At 50.8% G+C, this 20,430-nt stretch overlaps 2 protein-coding genes across 3 annotated transcripts in view; one reads left to right on the top strand and one right to left on the bottom strand.

Moving 5' to 3' along the window:
- ABCG5 (ATP binding cassette subfamily G member 5) overlaps nt 1–3,042 on the bottom strand; it is a 24,887-nt gene extending 21,845 nt beyond the window's left edge. Inside the window, exons 1-2 of the mRNA XM_001498908.4 lie at nt 2,690–3,042; nt 1,609–1,730 (exon numbers count right to left, since the gene is read on the bottom strand). Of these exons, the coding sequence (XP_001498958.2) occupies nt 1,609–1,730; nt 2,690–2,835 (268 nt within the window). The 5' untranslated portion in view covers nt 2,836–3,042. The remainder of the gene's footprint in view (nt 1–1,608; nt 1,731–2,689) is intronic.
- Nucleotides 2,991–20,430, top strand: ABCG8 (ATP binding cassette subfamily G member 8). Of its 2 annotated transcripts, none has more exons than XM_014731180.2 (13): nt 2,991–3,320; nt 6,346–6,447; nt 7,655–7,805; nt 10,786–11,024; nt 11,541–11,673; nt 11,765–12,034; nt 14,386–14,548; nt 14,639–14,722; nt 15,545–15,744; nt 16,164–16,240; nt 16,961–17,228; nt 18,199–18,326; nt 18,412–20,430. In XM_014731180.2, the coding sequence occupies exons 1-13, from the start codon at nt 3,006–3,008 to the stop codon at nt 18,547–18,549; spliced, it is 2,268 nt and encodes a 755-aa protein (XP_014586666.2). In that variant the 5' UTR covers nt 2,991–3,005; the 3' UTR covers nt 18,550–20,430. The 2 variants fall into 2 exon arrangements, with proteins under 2 accessions (XP_014586666.2, XP_070091618.1); XM_070235517.1 differs by having other exon boundaries at nt 6,343–6,447.

Below are 20,430 nucleotides of genomic sequence, written 5' to 3'. Positions count from 1 at the left end.
GGCCAGGGGAGCACACATCTGAGAAGGTGGGTTCAATTCCTTGTTGTGTGCTACATGCCACTTTTTTTAATCCTACACAAGGAGGGCCAACAAGTGACAAATTATTATAGGAATAACTCAGCTTTTTTTTCTTTTTAAAGAAATATAATTATCAAAAGGAAAGTTAGAATGACCCTAAATGTTATAGTACACACATATAGTTAGAAACAGTTAAAAATTGGAAATAGGAACTGACAGGAAATTGCAGGAAAGTGTAACCATTTTAGTCAGTGCATTCCTTTTCATTTAATCTTAAGAAGACTGCTGTTGCCATCCAGTTGTACCACCCATTGTAGTAGAGGAATGATTTTGGATTTAACTCCCCAGGTCAAAAGAGGTTGCCTGTGCTTAACTTTCATCACAGACTTATATTACCCATCTCTATTAAAAAGAATAATGCATGGGGCCGGCTCCGTGGCTGAGTGGTTAAGTTCGTGCACTCCGCTGCTGCGGCCCAGGGTTCGGATCCTGGGCGCGGATATGGCACCACCCATCAGGCCACGTTGAGGCAGCGTCCCACATCCCACAACTAGAAGGACCTGCAACTAAGATATACAACTGTGTACGGGGGGGGTTGGGGAGATAAAGCAGAAAAAAATATACATAAAAAAGAAACACTAATTTAAAAAAAAAAGAATAATGCAAGTGGAGGGTGGCAGTAAGTGTCAACAATTTGTGAGCAAGAACTCAATCAAGAGGCTCCTGTGAAGCCAATTTGTCAAAATCTTTCAGCCTGAAGATGTGCAGGATAACCTAGCGTAGTAGACACTGTGGTGTGCCATGCACATCCCCTCTCAGGGCCAACGGCCTCATCCCCCACTGCTGAGGATTCACAGCTGTGACCCTCACGGCGCATTGCCCTCAGACACGTGGAGCTGCCTCTTCAGAGGCTACACTCTCCCAGGTCAATGACTGGCTGATGCAGGGACACAAAGACAGACACTGATTTCAGTTTCAAGTGTAGTTATCCCGAGGAAGAGGAGGAGAAGGATGAGGGGGGGAATAGGCACGTAGATAGCCTCAGTGGGATCTGTAATATTTAATTCCTTAAAAAAATTTAAAAAGGATCTGAAGCAAATATGGTATAATGTTAAGGTTTGATAAAGTCAGATACATAAACATTCTTTATGTTATTCTCTATTCTTACCTGTATGTTTGAAATGCATCATAGTATCATAATAAAAAAGGACCAATGAATGTGGGGGCTGAATGGGCATCTTTGTACTTGTTTTATTCCTTTTCTTGTCTCTGGGCAGGGTCCAGACTAGGAGAATGGTGTTTGCTGAGCACCCCTATAATGCCAGGCACTGTGCTGGGCGCTTTCCGTAATTTGGAATATGAATTAACTTACGTGTTAGACAGGCCTTTATTCTTTTTCAAGGATCTTTCTAAAGATATCACATTAGTACCAGGTTCCATTCACATTCATGTCGTTAGATTTCATTCTAATTTCCAACTTGTGGCCTTCTTGCTGCACTTAAACACGTTTCCTCAACGTGGCATTCAAATCAAGGCAAAGCCTTTTCTGAATTCTGACTGAGAACTTCGAGCACTCCTTCCCAAGCTTACCTGAGCTCCCCAGGATGCACATGAGCTGCCCACTCTCCACGTACAAGGAGACATCTTTGAGGACCTGCTTGTTCCACCGCTGCCTGCGAGATGCAATGTCCCACCAGGGCCCAACGCGACAGCTTTAAAGGAAACCCCGCAAGGGGAAAGGCAGTGTGGGTCCTGGAAGGAGAGACCCTTGTCCCCCAGCACTGATCCCAGCTCTGCTCCACCCCAGTTGTCTCAGGACAGGTTCCTGAGTGCGTTTTAGCCTCAGTGTCCTCCTCTGCAGAGCCGGCGGGTAGTGATGGAAGAAGATCATCTATGTAAAGCCCCTGCCTTGTGGCTTCTCTGAATGCCAGCTCTCTTTGGCTGCCTAGGAGATGACAAAAAAGACACTGCTGGGGCCAGACCCGTGGCCAAGTAGTTAAGTTCCCACGCTCTGTTTCTGCAGCCCGGGGTTCGCTGGTTTGCATCCTGGACAGGGACATACACACAGCTTATCAAGCCATGTTGTGGCAGCGTCCCACATAGAAGAACTAGAATGACCTACAACTAGGATATAGAACTATGTGCTGGGGCTCTGGGGAGAGAGAGAAAAAAAAGAAGATTGGCAAAAGATGTTAGCTCAGGGCCAATCTTCCTCACCAAAAAGAAAAGAAAAGAAAAGAAAAAGACATGCTTAATTCCTTCCGTTGACCCATTGACTATTCATTCCTGAATCCAGGTTTCATTACACCTTGTGTTGCAGGCACCCCCATTCCCCAAGCCCTCTCCATCCACCTAGGGCAGGCGGTACATGAGGGGAACACACTGGGAAGGGGGATGGGGCAGAGCACAGCTGCCACCCTTGTCACAGTTTCCTCGTCCTGCTGTGGGCAGGGGGAGGGGCCCTTCACCGTTGCTCCTCATTTCCCACTGGCAGCCCTTCCCCTCTCCACTCTCCACCTCCATCCACTAAAGAGGGATCCCATAGCCTCCGTGCATGCCCCCATTCGTGAGGACAGCCAGCAGAGGGGGTGAGAGGCCCACCCACCTGGGGCCAGGCCTGTCCCTGACCACAGCTCAAGGCTCCCGCAGGCAGGAGAGGCTGCAGCCTTACCTGACGCTGTAGGAGGCGTGCAGAACGCCCAGGCTGTGTCCAGGCTTTGAAGCAGCTGCAGGAACCTCCTCTGAGGAGCGCCGGGAGCCTCCGTGTGCTGGGCGTCCCAAGGACCCCGTGGGAGTCAGAAATGAGAGTTCACTCATGGCCACCAGGCAGCAAAGACAGGCAAACGCTTGGGTGCCTGACTTTCCCTGGGGAAGCCCGCCGGGAAGCTAGAAGCAGACTGCCCCACCTGCTCCTCCTCAGGCCGTTCCAGCAGCAGGGCTGGGGTTTGGCCGCAGATGCCATTATCTGATGTACCTTTAGCCGGAACATGCGTATTACCTGGACAGGGACAGAACACACAGCCTGCGTTTGCAGGAGGGTGTGCCAGAGAGGATTCTGGGAGACAGACAGTGGCCCCAGTGAACGAGGGCCAGAGGTTGGCCAGCTCCGGGAAACAGAAAATATTGGCACTGACGGGCAGCAGCTAATGTCCAAAGGAACTGCAACAAAGGGGCACAGACACAGCTGGCCCCATGGCGGGGCACAGACACAGCTGGCCCCATGGCGGGGCACAGACACAGCTGGCCCCATGGCGGGGCAGGCCCCCGAGAAGAGAGGGCTGCGGGATTCCCAGGATGCTTCCGTAAGTGGCGGGGAGTTGTCTGAATCCTGGTGGATGGGGGCAAATCCACCCTCTCTTTCCTCCCTCAGGAGCTTTCTGTCCTAATGTACCACCAGGACCACGAGCAGAGTGAGAACGAGGCAGCAGGACTCCATTTTAGGGGCATGAGAGGGCTGAGGGCAGTGGATTCAGGGGTCAGGAGTTGGTGGGGGCCTCTGCTGTCACTTCTCGTCCTGAGGCGCACTCCTGAAGGGAAATGATGTGCTTGCTTGTGACTTGGGCTGATGTGGCTTTTTCCAAATGAGACTCTACCACAGAAATGTGCACACTCATACCAGGAACTCTGCGGTGTCTCCTTTGTCCATCTGGCTGTCAAGCTCAGAGTCTCCAGTGGCAGTAAACTGATGAGACAGGATGGCAAGTGACTTTTGTGGGAACGTCAGAATTTATGCTCGTAATATGGCTGCAGCAGACAGTGGTAAGATCCCAGAGAGAGCTGGAAGGCACAGACGACAGCCAGAGGTCAGGAGGTTGGGGTACAGGGTTTCTGTCCTCATTTTACATTAGAAGTGTTTGCTTGAGAAATGGCCTTTGACTGAAATCGAGGTGTGGGCGGGATTTGAAGCCGGAGGTTAAGTTGGAAGGTAGAAAGGAGGCAGCATCCTACCCTCCACCCTGCCTCATCCCACCCCTCCTTTCTGTCCTTTCCTGCTGTGGAGAGGAGGAGAGAGAGAAAGACAAGAGTGACTGAGGACTCCACACCCCACACGGAAGGCCACAGGCCACCTGGACTGGTCTTGAGTTGCTAGGACCTGACTTCAGCCAGGCCCGAGGAACCCACTGTTCCTAGTCAACTCTGCAGCCTCTGCAAATGACCAGCTCTGCTCTGGGAATATCCCACAGGGCCAATCCCTGACGAGAAATGACTCCTACGAGCCATGACTGCAATGCTTACAGCCTGAATAAGATATAAGTCAGTGGAGGCTTTGGGGACACTTTCTGCCTAGAAAGTCTGACAATTCAGCCACCACAGTTTAGGGGGAAAGAATTGCCCAAACCTGACATCCAGGAATGTGTGCAGAAATGCCTGCGTTTCCAGTTTCTTTTTCTTCAATCCCATTAACTCAAGATACCAAGTGACAGTCTGCCCCTAACATTTATGGCTCCTGAAAGGAAGGGATGAAGGCTACATATCATATGTCTAGATATTTTAAAGTTATCAATCGAACTGTTAAATAAAATAGTTTTTATCCTTTTACCTTGACATACCTTCCTCACAACCTAGAAGGCTGGGTGTAAATTTAGAAATTCCAGGATGGCACTAGAATGCGGCAGCATGAGGGAGCCAGCTTCCAGCCCAAGCCACAGCCTGTCCCCCTTCTCTGCCCACCCCCAGCTCCACATGTGACCTCATACACCCCTACGTGGTCACTCCACCCTGCCCACCCACATTCCATCCACACCCTCCACAGACAAATGCCCCTCTAGCCTGGGGTGCCCAGTCAGGCAGTACTGTCATTACTCAGGATAATGGGCCTGGGACAAGGTTCACGTAGGCCCTGGCAGTGGGCTTGTGGCCATTTGCACAGGAAATTCTGGGGTCCTGGGTGCCTGGAATGGCAAGTGCTCTTGGCCAACAGAACCCTCAGTCCATGGGCGGGAGCGTGGCCAGAGGAGGATGAGAGGGCCCAGGCCTCAGGAGACCTGTGTGAGGTCTGCTCTGAACATTCGAGTAAAGCCCTGGGCTCTCCCCTCAGTCAGGAACAAGCCCTGTGTGCTCCCCAGGCAGGAGTCCTCAGCACACTACTACTTCTCCAGGGCACGAGCTCCTCATCTTAGAACAAGGAGCTCGGGCTCTGTGCTCCCTGAGTCTCCTTCTACTCTAGGCTTCTGATTCAGGAATTTGATCCGAAGTTAATACAAGGAGAAATTACAGTGTAGCCCAGCAGGAGCCGAGCTGGTTACCTACAAATAAACCTGCTTTTGCTTTTTTGGGTGTCACCTGTCAGAAATTCAAGTGATGTTCTGACAGTCGTACTGATTAAGATGTCAGCCGAATAGATATTTAAGTATTTGAAAAATACAGAGAGTTTGTCAAAACCTCAGGAAGAGTCTAACAAATCCTTTCTGGGAGCCAAGGAAAATATTTCAAAATGGAATGGAGGCTGTCCCCAACCCAGTCAAGAATTCTCTTCTTCTGAAAATCAAGCTGTCTGTGCAGCCTCTGGAAGGCACCATGCCTTGATGGCAATTGAGGTCCCAGGCTGGCCTGCACCTGCCTGCTTAGCCCAGGGTGAGGGGGTCCGGGGGAGCCAAGGAGCCGAGAGCATGCGCCTCTCTCCTTCCTTTTATCTGTCTTCCCCATTCTGACACCTCTTTCCCCTGGGTCCCAGCACCTTCCACCTTCTCAGAGCTCCTGCCTGAAAAGTGGAACCTACCTGGGCTTGAGGTTACCTTCACATATTGCTCCAGACTCCAAAATGTCCGACCTTCCTTCCTCAGCAACCCCTCCACCCCACAATCTAACCTGGGGCGCTTTTGGCTGGGTGCTTGTTCACAAAAGCAATGTCTGAGCTAACTCATCGCTTATACCAATGGGCTAATATCCCTCCTGCAGATATTTGCTCTTTAAAAACAAACAAGCAGGATGCACGTTAGCCCAAATGAGTCTCTCAGCAATTGATAGAATTTCTGATAGTTTAACAAAATTAGATGGAAAAACTAGGCGGTGTGTGTGCTGATGGGGGAGGTGGTGAGTGAGGGTCAGGGCCGCAGGGCTGCGTCCAGCAGCTTTCTGAGCTACTCTGGCTCTCCCCAGGAGCTTCGTGCTGCATCTCTGAGGGCACAAACCCTCTTACCTCCTCCACCTCCACCTCTGGCTCCTGCCTTGGAGGCACTGGCAGCTGGGGGTCAAGGTGGGAGCAGAACTCCGGAGTTCTACTCAGGCTCACTCTCTCAATTGGAAAACATTTGGAAATATTTCAGACAAATCCGTTTAAAGAAGAGTGAGCTCCCATGTACCCCTCGCTGTCGTGTCTCCCAGCAGGGCCTCCAGGACAGCTTGTTCTCCTCTGAAAGTGACAACAGCCTGTACTTCACCTACAGCGGCCAGTCCAACACCTTGGAGGTCCGAGACCTCAGCTACCAGGTAAGGGCATACCTGAGCACAAGGTGGGAGGAGTGGGCAGGGAAAGCCGAACAATTCCCCAAGTGGAAGGGACCCTCTACTGCAAGGAAAGTGTCCAGACCACACGGAGGCCTCACGAGTTGGGTGCAAGCTTTGGGGCTTCCCTCCAGTACAGCTCCTGGCTCCAGAGAACTTCAACTGCAGGCTGGAGGTTGAGAGGCATAAAAAGAGAACGAGATCTTTATTAAAACATAAAATAAACTGTGTGAACCTGTGGGAAAAAAAATCTCTAAAACTTTCTTTTAACTTTATATTTTGAAATAGTTTTAGACTTTTAAAAAGTTGCAAAAATGGTACAAAATTCCCATCTATCCTTTGTCCAGCTTCCCTTCATGTTAACATCTTGCCTACCCATGGTAAAATTTTCCAAACTAAGAAATTAACAATGGCATGATACTATTAACTAAACTACAGACTTTTTTCAGATTTCATCAGTTTTTATGGTTTTGTTTTTTTCATGAAATGTGCTTTTCCTAGAGCTAGGAAAACATCCAGAGTACAAGGACCACTGGCCTCTCAGGGGTTCTCAGGAATCCCCTGGTCAGATTGAAAGACCCCCGTTTCCTACACCTCCCAGGGGCAGACCCCACGTGGCCCAGAGGGAACCTAGCGGGGCCTGGGATGGTGAATGTCAGAGGCCCATGTCTGGCTTCCTATGGCTGTGAGTTAGGACAAGCTAATGAGCTGCACCCTAACCTTTCTCTGCTCTACCACTTACTAGCTGTGTGATCTTGAGCAAGTTATTTAACTGCTCTGAGCCTCATCTGTAAAACAAGGATTATAATAGTATGTATGTTATAGGTTTGCAATGGGGGTTGAATGAGATAAGGGATATAAAGAGATTTACACAATGCCTTGCACATTCGATAAATTATTAGTAAATTATTGTTATTATTAAGCGAAAACATTGTTTTGCTTCATGTCATATTTTTATTTTTTTTCTGCTATTGCATGTGCTTTCCATGTCTTATCTTCAGGCTTGGAAACGGCAGGTTCTCAACATGGTGGGGTCCACCTCCATGTTTGATAGAACCTTGAGAAGGGTGGCTCTCAGGCCTGTTGTGCACAGCAGGAGGATGTCTCCTGTACGGAGCTGAACAGAAGTTGCTGAAGCCCTCTGAGCCATTAATATCACAGAACTGAGGAACAGTCTAATATCTCCCCACAGGTGGACATGGCCTCCCAGGTGCCTTGGTATGAGCAGCTGGCTCAGTTCAAGATACCTTGGATATCTCACGAGGACTCTTGTGAGCTGGGCATCCAGAACCTGAACTTCAAAGTGAGGAGTGGGCAGATGCTGGCCATCATAGGGAGCTCAGGTACCACCAAGGGCAAATAGTGGGGTAGTGGGTTCTCTCTCTCCTGGGTTACAGAATGGTCCCTCGGACAAAGGGATGCTTCTTACAGGTCTCTTGGCTGAATAGTAGAATAGTATAGCAGAGGGGTTGAGAGCTCAGGTTCCAGGTCAGACAGAGCTGTGTTGGAATCTTAGCTCCTCCATTTACTAGCTCTCAGGGAGTGGCTGTTAGGAATCATGGGGTTGCCTCTTGAAGCTACAGCCAGAGATTCTGTCCCTAGTTAACGCCTGCATTTAGACAAGGCAAGATCATCAGGCAGCTTCAGAATTGAGTGCTCTTCTCCGGTGTCTCCTCCACCACAAGGAGCACTCATTCATTGTCCCCCCACATCAGATTCCCCGCTATGGTCAGGCCACTGCCACTTCTCAGATGGCCCCTCCAAGTCTAAGCGCAACTTCCAACCTTTGGCACAGCTCCAGATTCTCGGAGTGCCTCCTTGTGTCACAGGCTAAACTTAAACCTATAGAACACCAGAGCTGAAAGGGGGCCTGGGGAACACAGTTCATTCTTCATTATATTCTGCCTTGCTCTTCTCCTTACCAGTTTGGAAGCATATTTAGAGGAGGGTTTTTAAATTATTTGATCCTCAATATTTCTAGATGTCCTCCTGCCCCTACACACACACACACACACACACACACTCACTCCTTACTTTGACATATGAGGAGATTGAAATCTAGAGAAGTTGAGAGTTTCACCTAAGGACGTATATTTAGTGTGGAGCTAGAACAAGAACTTGGGTCTCCTGCTTCTCAGATCAAGGCGTTTCTCCCTTGCATAGCATTAGAGAGAGCACTTTATACCTTTTCATTAATCATTTCCAGAAGGACAGATTGCTCAACTTTTTAAATATCTGCTCCAATTTTTACAGTCTTCTAATAGGGAAGTTCTGTTTATTGTCTAACCAAAGATCAAAGGAGATCACGTATGTAAATGCACTTTGTAACTGAAACGTCGCCCACAAGTCAAGTTACACCCACTTCTGGCCCCGCTTCTGCAATTCCAACCTAAACAGGAAAAAAGGAGGTACTTCCTAGGTCAATTTTATTTTCGTTTGTGGAAAGCCACCTTGTTGTATCTGCTTTCTCTTTGTGAACTGAGAGTCTGAGGGACACGTGGGCCCTTACCAGGTGCTCCCACAAAGCCTTGGACCCATCACGGTTAGTCCGCGTGGCATACAACCCTGTAGCTGTTAGCATCCCTGACCTGTGATGGAGGAAGGTGACGTTCAGAGAGGCTAAGCAGGAATTACATGGAGCAGTCTCCAGGCCTTTGCCCTTTTGACTCTAGGTTTGGTGTTGTTTAGCTTCAGGTTTGCTTGGCTGAAATTATTAAAAGGTTTATCAGTAATACTTCCTGTGACTTTTACTCCACTCACCAAAAAGAAAAAAAAAGAGAGAATGTTGGTCATAATTTTTAAAAAATAAACTAAAACAGCCCCAGGCCTTTTAGCTTCTTCTATAGAATCAGCACGGCCAAAAGTGTTTTCCAAGGAACCAATTTACTGATTTGGAGATTCCCGCCATTTTGTAAGGGTCTTGAGTGCCTGCGAGTGTTTTCTCCTGGTTTGTGGAGGGTCTCCCCACTCACACCAGGCAGCTTCCGCTGGAAAGGCCACCCACACCTCTCACAAAGTTTTGTTTAGGAAATACGGCCTTCCCCCTCCCTGACTGGGAATCCCACCAGGATTTGGCACGTTGGCAAACTCTCCTGTGCTCCCAGAACCTGGCTCCACGTCGGAGGCTGAGCAGGGAGCAGGGCCAGAGCCCTCCCCTCTGGTTTCTCTCCTGGCTGTTTTGCTCCACCTAAGTTCTCAGGGACCTCGAATGAGGTGCACCCAGGAGGCAGCGTGCAGGTGCCTGTCCACCCTGAGAGCCACTAGTCTGTAAGCAGAAGGACCACTGGGGAGCCTTCCTTATTTTGGTTCTTGCACTGGGGGCATGGGGCTGCCTGCAGGAGGCGCATGCCGTGTGCAAGGAGGAGGTGTTATATTTGTGTATTGACACTTTCCTTGTTTGGAAACGACTGGGAAAATTTGCTCTCCTAAAGGGATTTACAGTAAGGAAAGCGAAACCCCACCTCGGGGATTGGAGAGAGCTCATTTGCAAGAAGGTGTTCTCAGGGCCTGAGACCTATTTGCATTCGCAGCTTCAATGGTTGTCAAAGAGTCTCAAAGCTTTTGTAAACCTGATCCAATCCAACGCTTACTTCCCCAAATCCATAGCAATCGCCAGGTCACTCAGGAGTGGATGGTGTTAATTTGTGAGCCATGGATCTTTTTTTTTAGAGAAAGTAAAAAGCAGCACTGGTAAAAATAAGAGAGTGTAGAGGATGCAGAGAAACTCAGAACACATGTGTACACTAGGCTGTAGTTTTACAATCATTTCCACATCCATTACTTCTCTATTTTTTTCTCCCTTATTTCTGAAAATAGTTTCCAGTTTTGCATTTTTAAAAGACACCCTATTAATTCTCCAAATTAGGCCACCCACAAAGCCAGCTTCTGAGCCAAACGACGACGTTGAATGATGAAACATTGCTGGCGTGTTTGCCAACCAAAAATAGTTAAGCTTCGCGGTGCCATTAATGCCAGCCTTGCTCCACGGAGGGGCCAAACATTCTAGGCACAGGCAGGGCTGTGGCAGCCAGGACTCCAGCTTTCCCCTGTCATGGAGCCACTGATTGACCTGGCCTGAACCCCCAACATCAATGTCTCCAGCCCCCCAAGAGCGCTCAAGTTGACTGCAGGTGAAAGGCTGGAGCTTCAGGTGCTGGGGCTGTGCCATCCGCGTCTGAGAGCTGTGCCACTTTCCCTAGGGGCTGGTCGCTGCTGCAAGGACAGAGCAGTCCAGAGGGGCTGGAGAGTGTGCGGGCAGCAGTGGCTTCCAGGCTGGGCCCCGCGGAAGCTCTGCTTTCAGGGATGTCTCTGGTGGCTTCACAGGCTGTGGGAGAGCCTCTTTGCTGGACGTAATCACCGGGCGAGGCCATGGCGGCAAGATTAAGTCAGGCCAAGTCTGGATCAACGGGCAGCCCAGCACACCTCAGCTGGTGAGGAAGAGTGTGGCTCACGTGCGCCAGCACGACCAGCTGCTCCCGAATCTGACCGTCCGCGAGACCCTGGCTTTTGTTGCCCAGCTGCGCCTGCCCACAACCTTCTCCCAGGCCCAACGTGACAAAAGGGTAACTACTTGACCCTGGTGACCCCAAGAAACCATGACATCCTTCCCCTCCCGTCTCTCCCTCCCTGTCTCAGTGCCCGGCCACAGGTGGAGTTTGAGTAACCCAGCTCACCAGCTGTCCACCCACAAAAGCCCACCATATGCTCAACCCCGCCCTGTAGCCCCCCCTCAGAACCCCACAGCCCTCTGTAAGCCATCTCAGCCCTAGCCGGTCCCTTCATGGCACAGGACAACATGTGTGATGAGTATTTGTTTACTTGTTTTCTGGTCCCCCATGTGGGCAGGGAGCCCAATTGTCTTGTCCCCAGGACCTGACCGCATTACCTGCACAGGGTGCGATGCCCTGCACGTGGGCGCTGCTCAGTATGTGCAAGCATGAGGGAGCAAACCTTGCATCAGAGAAATGAAGGCCGGACCTTTAAACCCATCTGGAGCAGCAGGCGTTTTTTTGTACTTTTGGGACAAAATCTGTCTGGCCCTGGCCAAGGCCCTGAGCTAAGGCTCCTCTCGTCCCCAGGTGGAGGATGTGATCGCTGAGCTGCGGCTGCGGCAGTGTGCCGACACACGCGTGGGCAACAAGTACGTGCGGGGGGTGTCGGGGGGTGAGCGGCGGAGAGTCAGCATTGGGGTGCAGCTTCTGTGGAACCCAGGTGAGGGCATGAGGGGCTTGTGTCACCCCCCTGGCTTGGCCCGGTCCAGCCAGAGTCCTGCCGACTTACCAGGCTCCTCTGTCCTGGGAAGGAATCCTCATTCTAGATGAACCCACCTCTGGGCTCGACAGCTTCACTGCCCACAACCTGGTGAAAACCCTGTCCAGACTGGCCAAAGGCAACAGGCTGGTGCTCATCTCCCTCCACCAGCCTCGGTCGGACATCTTCAGACTGTTTGATTTGGTCCTTCTGATGACATCTGGCACCACCATCTACTTGGGGGGAGCCCAGCACATGGTCCAGTATTTCACGGAAGTTGGCCACCCCTGTCCTCGCTACAGCAACCCCGCTGACTTCTACGGTGAGCCAGCCAGGCCAGCAGCCTGGTGCCCAGGGCTCCCCCACATCCCAGACCCTGCTGAGCCTGGTGAAAAGATTCAGGAGAGAAACTCTTAGAGGCTTCAAGAGAGCAGGACCAAGGAAGGGGGTGGGTAGAGTGGGGTGCAGAACGTGGGTCAGTTTGCCAAGCATCAAATGCTAGAAATGAGGGCCTGAAACAATTAGCTTCTGACACAGTGACCCTTGTGTGCATGATAGATAAGAAATTTACGAGAGATCCAAAGACCCGAGGGGATAGAATCCAAGGGGTTTGGATCAATTTCTAGATTTGTGGTCTTTACTCAGGCTCTGTAAGGAAACTTAGGATATTTGAGGTCAGGAGGTCACCAGGAAATCTTAGAGCTGTGCCCTGGTGCCCCCCAGAGGTAGGGAGCTCCAAGGCAGTGGGTGGTGGAGGGGCCCAGAGCATGGGCCGGCTCAGGGCATTTTGGTAGTCTTGGCCAATGAATCTCCAGATATGAAAGGTGCCCTGTCAGCGCCAGAGCTGCTTTTCAGCTTGGAGTCCTGAGCCCTCAGCTTGTGGCCCTCAGGGAAATTGTGAGCCACTTCCTCCATTCCTGTGGGGAGAGTTGCCTTTCCAGGTACCCACCCTGAAATCAAGGGCCTGGATCCTGAACGCTGGGGAATGACGTGGTTGCTGGACAGGCCACACGGCCGTACCAGGGCCAGGGGAAGCAGCAGCCGTGGCTTGTCCCGTAGGTCACCTGGGGCCCCAGCTTTCCTCCCAGGCCAGCATAGCTAGGGCCTCATCAATCAACATGACGAGAGGGACTACCTCCTTGGGACAGATACTGGCCCCCAAAGCGCCAAGCTCTAGAGGGTCTCCCTTTGACCCTCACAGCCCTGCCAGGCCAAGGTCATCTCCATCCTTACAGATGAGAAGACGGAGGAGCTGGAGAGCTAAACTCAAAGAACTAAAGAATAAAAGGACGAAACACCTTCCACAGTAACATGCCCAGCCCCTGCCCTGACTCCTGGCCCTGCTGCCCACACCCTCCTCCCAGCGTCCAAGCCACCTTCCAGCTCCCCCCGTGGAGGATAGGCCACTCTCTCCCTCACCCTGTGCCCTCAGACTTGTGAACTCACACAGAGGTCACCCTCCCTCCCTGCGCTCAGGTGACAGCCTGGCTTCTTGCCAGTGTGTCATCCTCAGGCCAGTCATCCCCAGATAAGGGGGCAGAGGGCACCTGCCAACCTGGCCACTTGGAGCAATCATGCAGTAACTCCAGAGAGGAAGTACCAGAAGTCCCTAACAGATCTGAAAAACCTTTTTGTTATATATTGTTATTCTTTTTCTGCTGGGGGGCTCCTGCCTACAAGCCCTGGGGCAGGTGACTCCCACCAATCTGGGGTGCAGGGCCTGGAGGTGCCAGTGAATCTCGTGTTCTGAGCTACAGCCCTTCACACTGGTGTGAAACACTACAGTTTACAAGACCCCTCCTAGACATTATCCTGCCTTGAGATGTGGCCTGAAAATAGGAGGAGGGGAGAGGCAGAGAGGTCAAGAGGTAACCCCCACTCAGGGGGGAATGGAGGGAGGGGAGCCCCCCCAGGCCCTGGAGAAAGGCTGGACTTAGGAAAGCCCTGGCTGTGACAGGCCTGGTGTGCCTTTCTGGCATTGCAGGGGTCTGTGAGAGGAGGGCAGTGGCTGGGGCTGCCAGGTGCTTCCCACGGGGTAACATGGAGGCTGGTCGTGCTGGCTCCTTCCCCCCGGTCAGTGAGGGCAGTTGGCCAGACAAGGCACCCTCCAAGCAAAACATTTTCCCCTTTTGGGCAGGCTGCTTGGGGAGCCAAACTTTGAATTTACAGTGAGAATTAGCACTGCCAGGAGCCCAGGCTGCTCAGCCTCCCCCTGGCCCGCCCACCTCTTCCCCATGGGCAGGCCAAGTGCTCCTTGCGTGATTTTTGGACGGCTGGAGTTGGATCCAGGGCATAAATGTGCTGTGGCCTTTGGCTCCAAAGGTCCAATGCCACCTGCTCTGTCCTGGGGATGTCCCCATGAGCTTCAGTGTTGGGACAAGGGCCAGTGCCCACAGGCCTCTTCTGTTGCCCTCTTCCTGATCCACCAGCCCTTCCCTTGAGGCAGGCTTTCTGTAGATGTGGCCAGGCCCGGCAGGATGGAGGCCAGCCCTGAGCCTCTCTCTGCCTCTCTCTGCTTTGACCATCACTCCATGGTCCACTCTCAGAGGGTGGGAGCATGTCCCAGAGCCCCCGGGGGCTGAGCAGTGTTGTGAGATGGGCTTGCACGAGCTCCTCACCTGTGAGCAGACGTAAAGACGGAGTCACCCTTGGCCCCACATCCTCTGCTTACAGTGGACCTGACCAGCATCGACAGGAGAAGCAGAGAGCAGGAAGTAGCCACCAGGGAGAAGGCTTGGTCACTTGCCGCCTTGTTTAGAGAAAAAGTGCGTGACTTTGATGACTTTCTATGGAGAGTGGAGGAGGGGGAACCAGAAGTGGGCACTTGTGCAGAGAGGTAAGGCGAGCTGGGCTGGTCCTGGATGGAGAGCACCCTGCAGAAGGTGGCCGTCCTCACACGCCCATGACACGCTCTGCCTCCCAACAGCGCGGCCCCCGTGAGGGACACCGACCACCTTCGGGACTCCGCTAAGCCGCCTGGCTCGGTGCAGCAGTTTACCACGCTGATCCGGTAATTGTCTGCCGTTTCATCTCACTGCCCCCACCCCACCCCTGCCAAAGTCTTTGTTGTATCAAATTAAGCCCTTTGTATCCAAAGTGAATTTGAAAGAAGTAGAATCCTTTGAAAAAACCAGCATCACCGAGACCAGCACCAGCCCTCTGTGTGACACAGAGCATTCCTGTTACTTCTGTTCTTTAAACAAAATCAAAATAGCCTTACTGGCCAGATGATCATAGAAATCACCTAGAATCATTATGAAAAATTCGGACAATACAGGAGAACTTCAGGTGGAAAGAGAAGTCACACCAGCCCTCAGAGAAAACCAGACCCAAGTGTTTGGTGAGAGTCTTTCTAGATCTTTCCATACATAAATGGGATCATATTCTGCATATTGTTCTGTAACCAGCTTTTTTCACTTAGAATAGCACCTATAGAGCGCCTGTCATCTGGTTAGTTCTTCCTCCGCGTTCCTATCTAGCCATAATTCATTTACCCGCCAAACCATAGTGATAGTCAGATTATTTCAGACTTCTGCTATTACAAGTAACTCTACAGCAAACATCCTTGAACATACATCCTTATGCACTTGATTGGTTATTTCTTCAGGATAACTTCTGATGAAAGTAACAATCATTTATTGAGTACCTACTGTGAGACAGATGCTCTCATCCATGATCTCATCTGATCCTCACAGTAACTCTGTGGGGTGGATATTGCTATCCCCATCTTACAGATGAGAAAAATGAGGTTTATAGAGATTAAATGACATTGCCAAGGTCACAGGACTGATGTATGTTGTTCCCTTGGCACCTCTCTCTTCTGTCTTTTAAGTCGTCAGATTTCCAACGACTTCCGAGACCTGCCAACCCTCCTCATCCACGCAGCCGAGGCCTGCTTGATGTCCCTGATCATTGGCTTCCTCTATTACGGACATGGGTCCGACAGGCTCTCCTTCACGGACAGGGCGGCCCTCTTGTTCATGATCGGAGCGCTCATCCCTTTCAACGTGATCCTGGACGTCATTGCCAAATGTGAGTGTCGCCTGATCTTTGAGACCCACACCTGGAGCAGCCGGAGAACATGGCATCAGCCACCCTCTGAGCTGGTCCAAGGCCAACATTTGTTCCTCTGAGCTCCTGGAGAAAACAAGTTTGCTGAATAATTTCACCACAATGGTGAAACAAAATGCAATAATTGTTTTTAAAGTTTGCCCATTAATATTAGTGTGCAAATGAAAGCAAATCACCAAGGACTCCTAAGCGTTCCCATCCTATCAGGATTTCTACTTGACAGCAATGCACAAACCACAGAATTACAAACATCTAAATTAGGATCTAAAACTCTGCCTGTTTTTTTAAAAACATAAGACATTTAGGCACTATGAAGACTCAAAAACAGAAACACTGTAAATTAATTTCGCTTTTTCAACGTCCCTTTCTCCCCTTTTTAGGTCACTCGGAGAGGGCAATGCTTTACTATGAACTAGAAGACGGGCTGTACACTGCTGGGCCATATTTCTTTGCCAAGGTGACTGATGGGTCAGGGCCAAGCGTGAGTGGCTGCACCAGGTTGGGTAGGGGTAGACGAAACTGCTCCACATTGTACAGAAATTACCAGGAAGCATTTTGCTGAACTGTGGGGCCGTGCATCATCTGTGGTTGCAGGTGCCATTTCCTAGGGGAGTTTCAGAGCTTTGATATTTTTTAAACATTTACCTGAAGGCCAGGCCCGTGGAGCAGGAACGACACTTTTCTGGTCAGCAGAAACGTAAAAAAGAAGAGGCAGGAAACACCCGGCATACTTCACCTCTCCAGTCTCGCCACATCCCTAGGAAGCAGGTCAGGCAGATGTTACTGTCCTCGTTTTGAGGAAGCCAAAGCTCAGAGAGGTCATGAGGATGTCTCAAGGCCACACAGCTACTAAGTCTGGTCAGGCAGGGTGGGGACATGAAACCAGGTCTTAGGAGAGCAATACCTTGCTGTCGTTTTCACTGGGCCACACTGCCTTCCTGGGGGAAACTGCTTTGAACTGGCCCAGAGGGAGCACACGGCACCTGCAGGGGGAAGCCAGCAGTCAGCTCTTGCTGGAGGGTCCCACCTGCCCACACCCACCAGCCCTCCTGCTGCAGCCTGATCGTCCCCGGGAGGGAAGGTTGGAGCTGTTGGGGGTTGCTATCTTTAGACATTGAAGGAACAGTGGCGAATGAAGGGGTTGGCTCCACATCCTTCCAAGGGTTGTTCGTTGCAGATCCTGGGGGAGCTTCCGGAGCACTGCGCCTACGTCGTCATCTATGGGATGCCCACCTACTGGCTGGCCAACCTACGCCCGTCTCCCGAGCCCTTCCTGCTGCACTTCCTGCTCTTGTGGCTGGTGGTCTTCTGCTGCAGGACCATGGCCCTGGCTGCTGCTGCCCTGCTCCCCACCTTCCACATGTCCTCCTTCTTGGGCAACGCCCTCTATAACTCCTTCTACCTCACTGGTGGCTTCATGATCAGCTTAGACAACCTGTGGACAGGTGAGGGCTGCTCCCCTCCCGTGGTCAGGTTTTCTGAGGCCTTCTGAGGCTGGCTTAGCCAGCTTTTGTCTGGAGACGAGAACTCATCATTTAGGTCCAACTTAAGGCTGGTCTTTCTGGGAGCAGGTGCCCTGGCCAGCTGTCCCGTGTGCCAAAAGTACAACTCCATACAAGGGTGTGGATGGTAACTTCTCATATCCCCCAGCTGACACCGGGATGTCAGCCACCCTTGACTCTCCCTCACCCTCCACATCACCAGTGAGCCAGGTCAAGTCTGCCTCCTAAGTCTTTCTGAAATGTCCCTTTGCCTTATCTCCCAGCCCAGGCCTTATCATCTGATCATGGGCCACTGCAATAGTCTGGTCTCTGTAATCCTGAGCCCTCACCCACATAGAGGGAGCTTTCTAAAGTGCAAATCCATGTCACCGCTTTGTTTGGGCCTGCCTGGGGCTGTTCATTCCCTGCTGCCTCCTCCCAGCTCTTCAAGCCCCTGACACAATCCACGCCCTCACACTGGGGCCTGTGTCGGTTCTTCTCCATAGGAACCCCATGCCTTACCTTGCACGGCTCCTCTCTTCTTCCAAGTCTTTCCTGACCAAGCTGGGCAGGCTTCATTGCTTCCTCCTCGTCCCCACACCGTGCTGCTCCATAGGATCAGGGCACAGACCCAAAGATCTCTGGTTTGGAGCTGCTGAGCATCCACAGCCTGTCAGTCTTTGAAGCTGAGCAAATGCGAGGACACCTAGTTAGTTACTCTCTGGAGTTGTTATGGATCAGTGTGTGGCAACCCCAGTTTGTGTGCCAAGCTGCCACTCTGCCCTTTTGCCATCTTGTCCTCTCTCTCCCCTCCTTACTCCCTCAGGGGACTTGCTTGCCCTGGGTCAGAGCCACCGCGGCCCTCTCTCCAGGCACACTTCGCAGGGAGCAGGTGGTTAGCCCATGTAAATAACATGACTCTCACTGTCTTCAGTGCCCACGTGGATTTCCAAAGTGTCCTTCCTCCGATGGTGTTTTGAAGGGCTGATGAAGATTCAGTTTAAAGGGCAAACTTATCCCCTGGTGGTCGGCAACCTTACCATCCCCATCCCAGCAGACATAGTAAGTGGCCAAGGCCTTGGACTCTAAATAGAGGGTATCCATCTGAACATCTTCTTAATGAGCTCATTGATGTCTGTGTCCCCAGATCCTCAGCACCATGGCCCTGGACTCGTACCCACTCTACACCATCTACTTAATCCTCATTGGCATCAGTAGTGGCTTCGTGGTCTTGTACTATGTGACCTTAAGGTTCATCAAACAGAAATCAAGTCAAGACTGGTGACTCACGCCCAGACTCCTGCCCACTCATGGGGCACTCGAGAAGACCCTTCAACTGCACTCCCTTCCTTCCTCCCAAGGAGCCCTTTCTGGGAGGACGGTGAGAACACAGACGCTCAGCCACACTCGGCCCACAGGGCTACAGTGGCACAGGCCGGCCACAGGATGGCAGTAGAATAAAGACAGTCGGAAGGTATCGCTGCTCACTGGCCAGAGCTTGCGATTACTGGGAGTGTGAAAACCATACCTGGGGACACCTACAATGTTGCTAATTTATTTCCTTTTGATAAGTATTTATATAGGCAACTCGATGCAGGACAGGAGCAGATTAGATATGAAGGGAGTAGCTGGGCTGTGTGGGAATTGATAGGGAACAATAACATAATAGCTAGCGGAATATTTGACCTTGCCTTCTAGGGTCTCCAAACTCTGTGTTAAGCCATTCTCAATAGAGAAACTGATCTAAAACATACCAGCAGGATGCCACCCCTTATTTTTGCATGGCGTCATGGGCTCCAAGAGCCCAACTGAACACTTAAAAATTTATTGAGCATTTACTCTGTGCCAGGTACAATGTAAAACACTTTATTTATGTGCACAACGTCTTTCAATTCTCAGAACAACCCTTTGAGGTGGGTGGTATCCCATTTTATAGATGAGGAAACCAAGGCACAGACAAGTTCAGTTTGCTAAGTAAGGTCACAGGCTACTAGGTGGTGGAGTCATGTCGGGGTCAGAAAGGCCTTCAAGGGCTTTAGGAGTTAGAGGGGAGAAGGCAAAGCTTGAGCCTCTCTGTAAGCTTGGAAGCCCAGAAGGCTCCAGAAGATGAAGAGGTTTACGGACGTGGTATCAGCTCAGCCAGGCCTCTTACAGTTGCATCTTGCTGGCCCTGGTTGGGTCTCAGGACCAGCCTTGAACCTTTCACAGTGGCCAGGATATGGGATGGAGCAGGGCTTCATCCTACGCTTCATGCCCAAGCATTGAGGACCATCTGACTCAAAACAGGCGCACAGAAAATGGGGAGGGGATTGTTCCCAAATGAAAACCAGAGCCTAGACTCAAAAGAGGGGGAGGATGGGTGTTTAGAAGGCAAACAATAAATGTTCACCACGGGTTCCTTAGGCCCTTTCTACTTCGAGTGTGGTTCCCCAGGCCAGCAGCATGGGCCTCACTGGGGAGGTAGCTAGACTGGCAGAATCTCACGCCCCACCCAGACCCCTTGGATCAGAATTGGCATTTTAAGACGATCCTCAGGTGATCTGTATGCACGTTAGAGTTTGAGGAGCAGGGCTCTAACTGCCCTTGTACCATATAACCGTCAAACTCAGGATATTAACATGGTTACGTTATAACACTGCACACTGTGACGTGACATTGCCACCATCCAATGGGCAGACTCCGTTCAAGATTCACAAATTGTTCCAACAGTGTTCTTCATAGCGAAAGGATCCAGATCAGGATCAAGCATTGAAGCTAGTTATCAATTCTCTCTGGTCTCCTTCAGTTTAGAAAAGTCCTCAACTTTCCTTGACTTTCAGGACCTTGACGCATGAAGATTTTGTAGAATATCTCTCGATTTGCATTTGTCTGATATATTTTCATGATTAAATTCAGGTCACGCACCTTTGGCAGGAATATCACAGAAGCAATGTGCTCTTCTCATTGCATCCTGTCAGTGGCACGTGATTTCAATTTGTCCTGAACTGATGTTAACTTTGATCACTTATTTTCTCCACAGTCAAATCACTATTTTCTCTCCTTTTGTAATTAATAAGCATTTGTAGGTAGGTACTTTGAAACTATGTAAATTGCCTGTTCCTCCTCAAACTTTCCACTTATTCATTTTTAAATGTATATCAATATAAACTTGTGGTTTCATATTTTA

Source organism: Equus caballus, chromosome 15, assembly GCF_041296265.1.
Source record: "Equus caballus isolate H_3958 breed thoroughbred chromosome 15, TB-T2T, whole genome shotgun sequence".
NCBI classification, from domain to species: Eukaryota; Metazoa; Chordata; class Mammalia; order Perissodactyla; family Equidae; genus Equus; species Equus caballus.
This window is presented reverse-complemented; position numbering and strand designations above follow the sequence as displayed.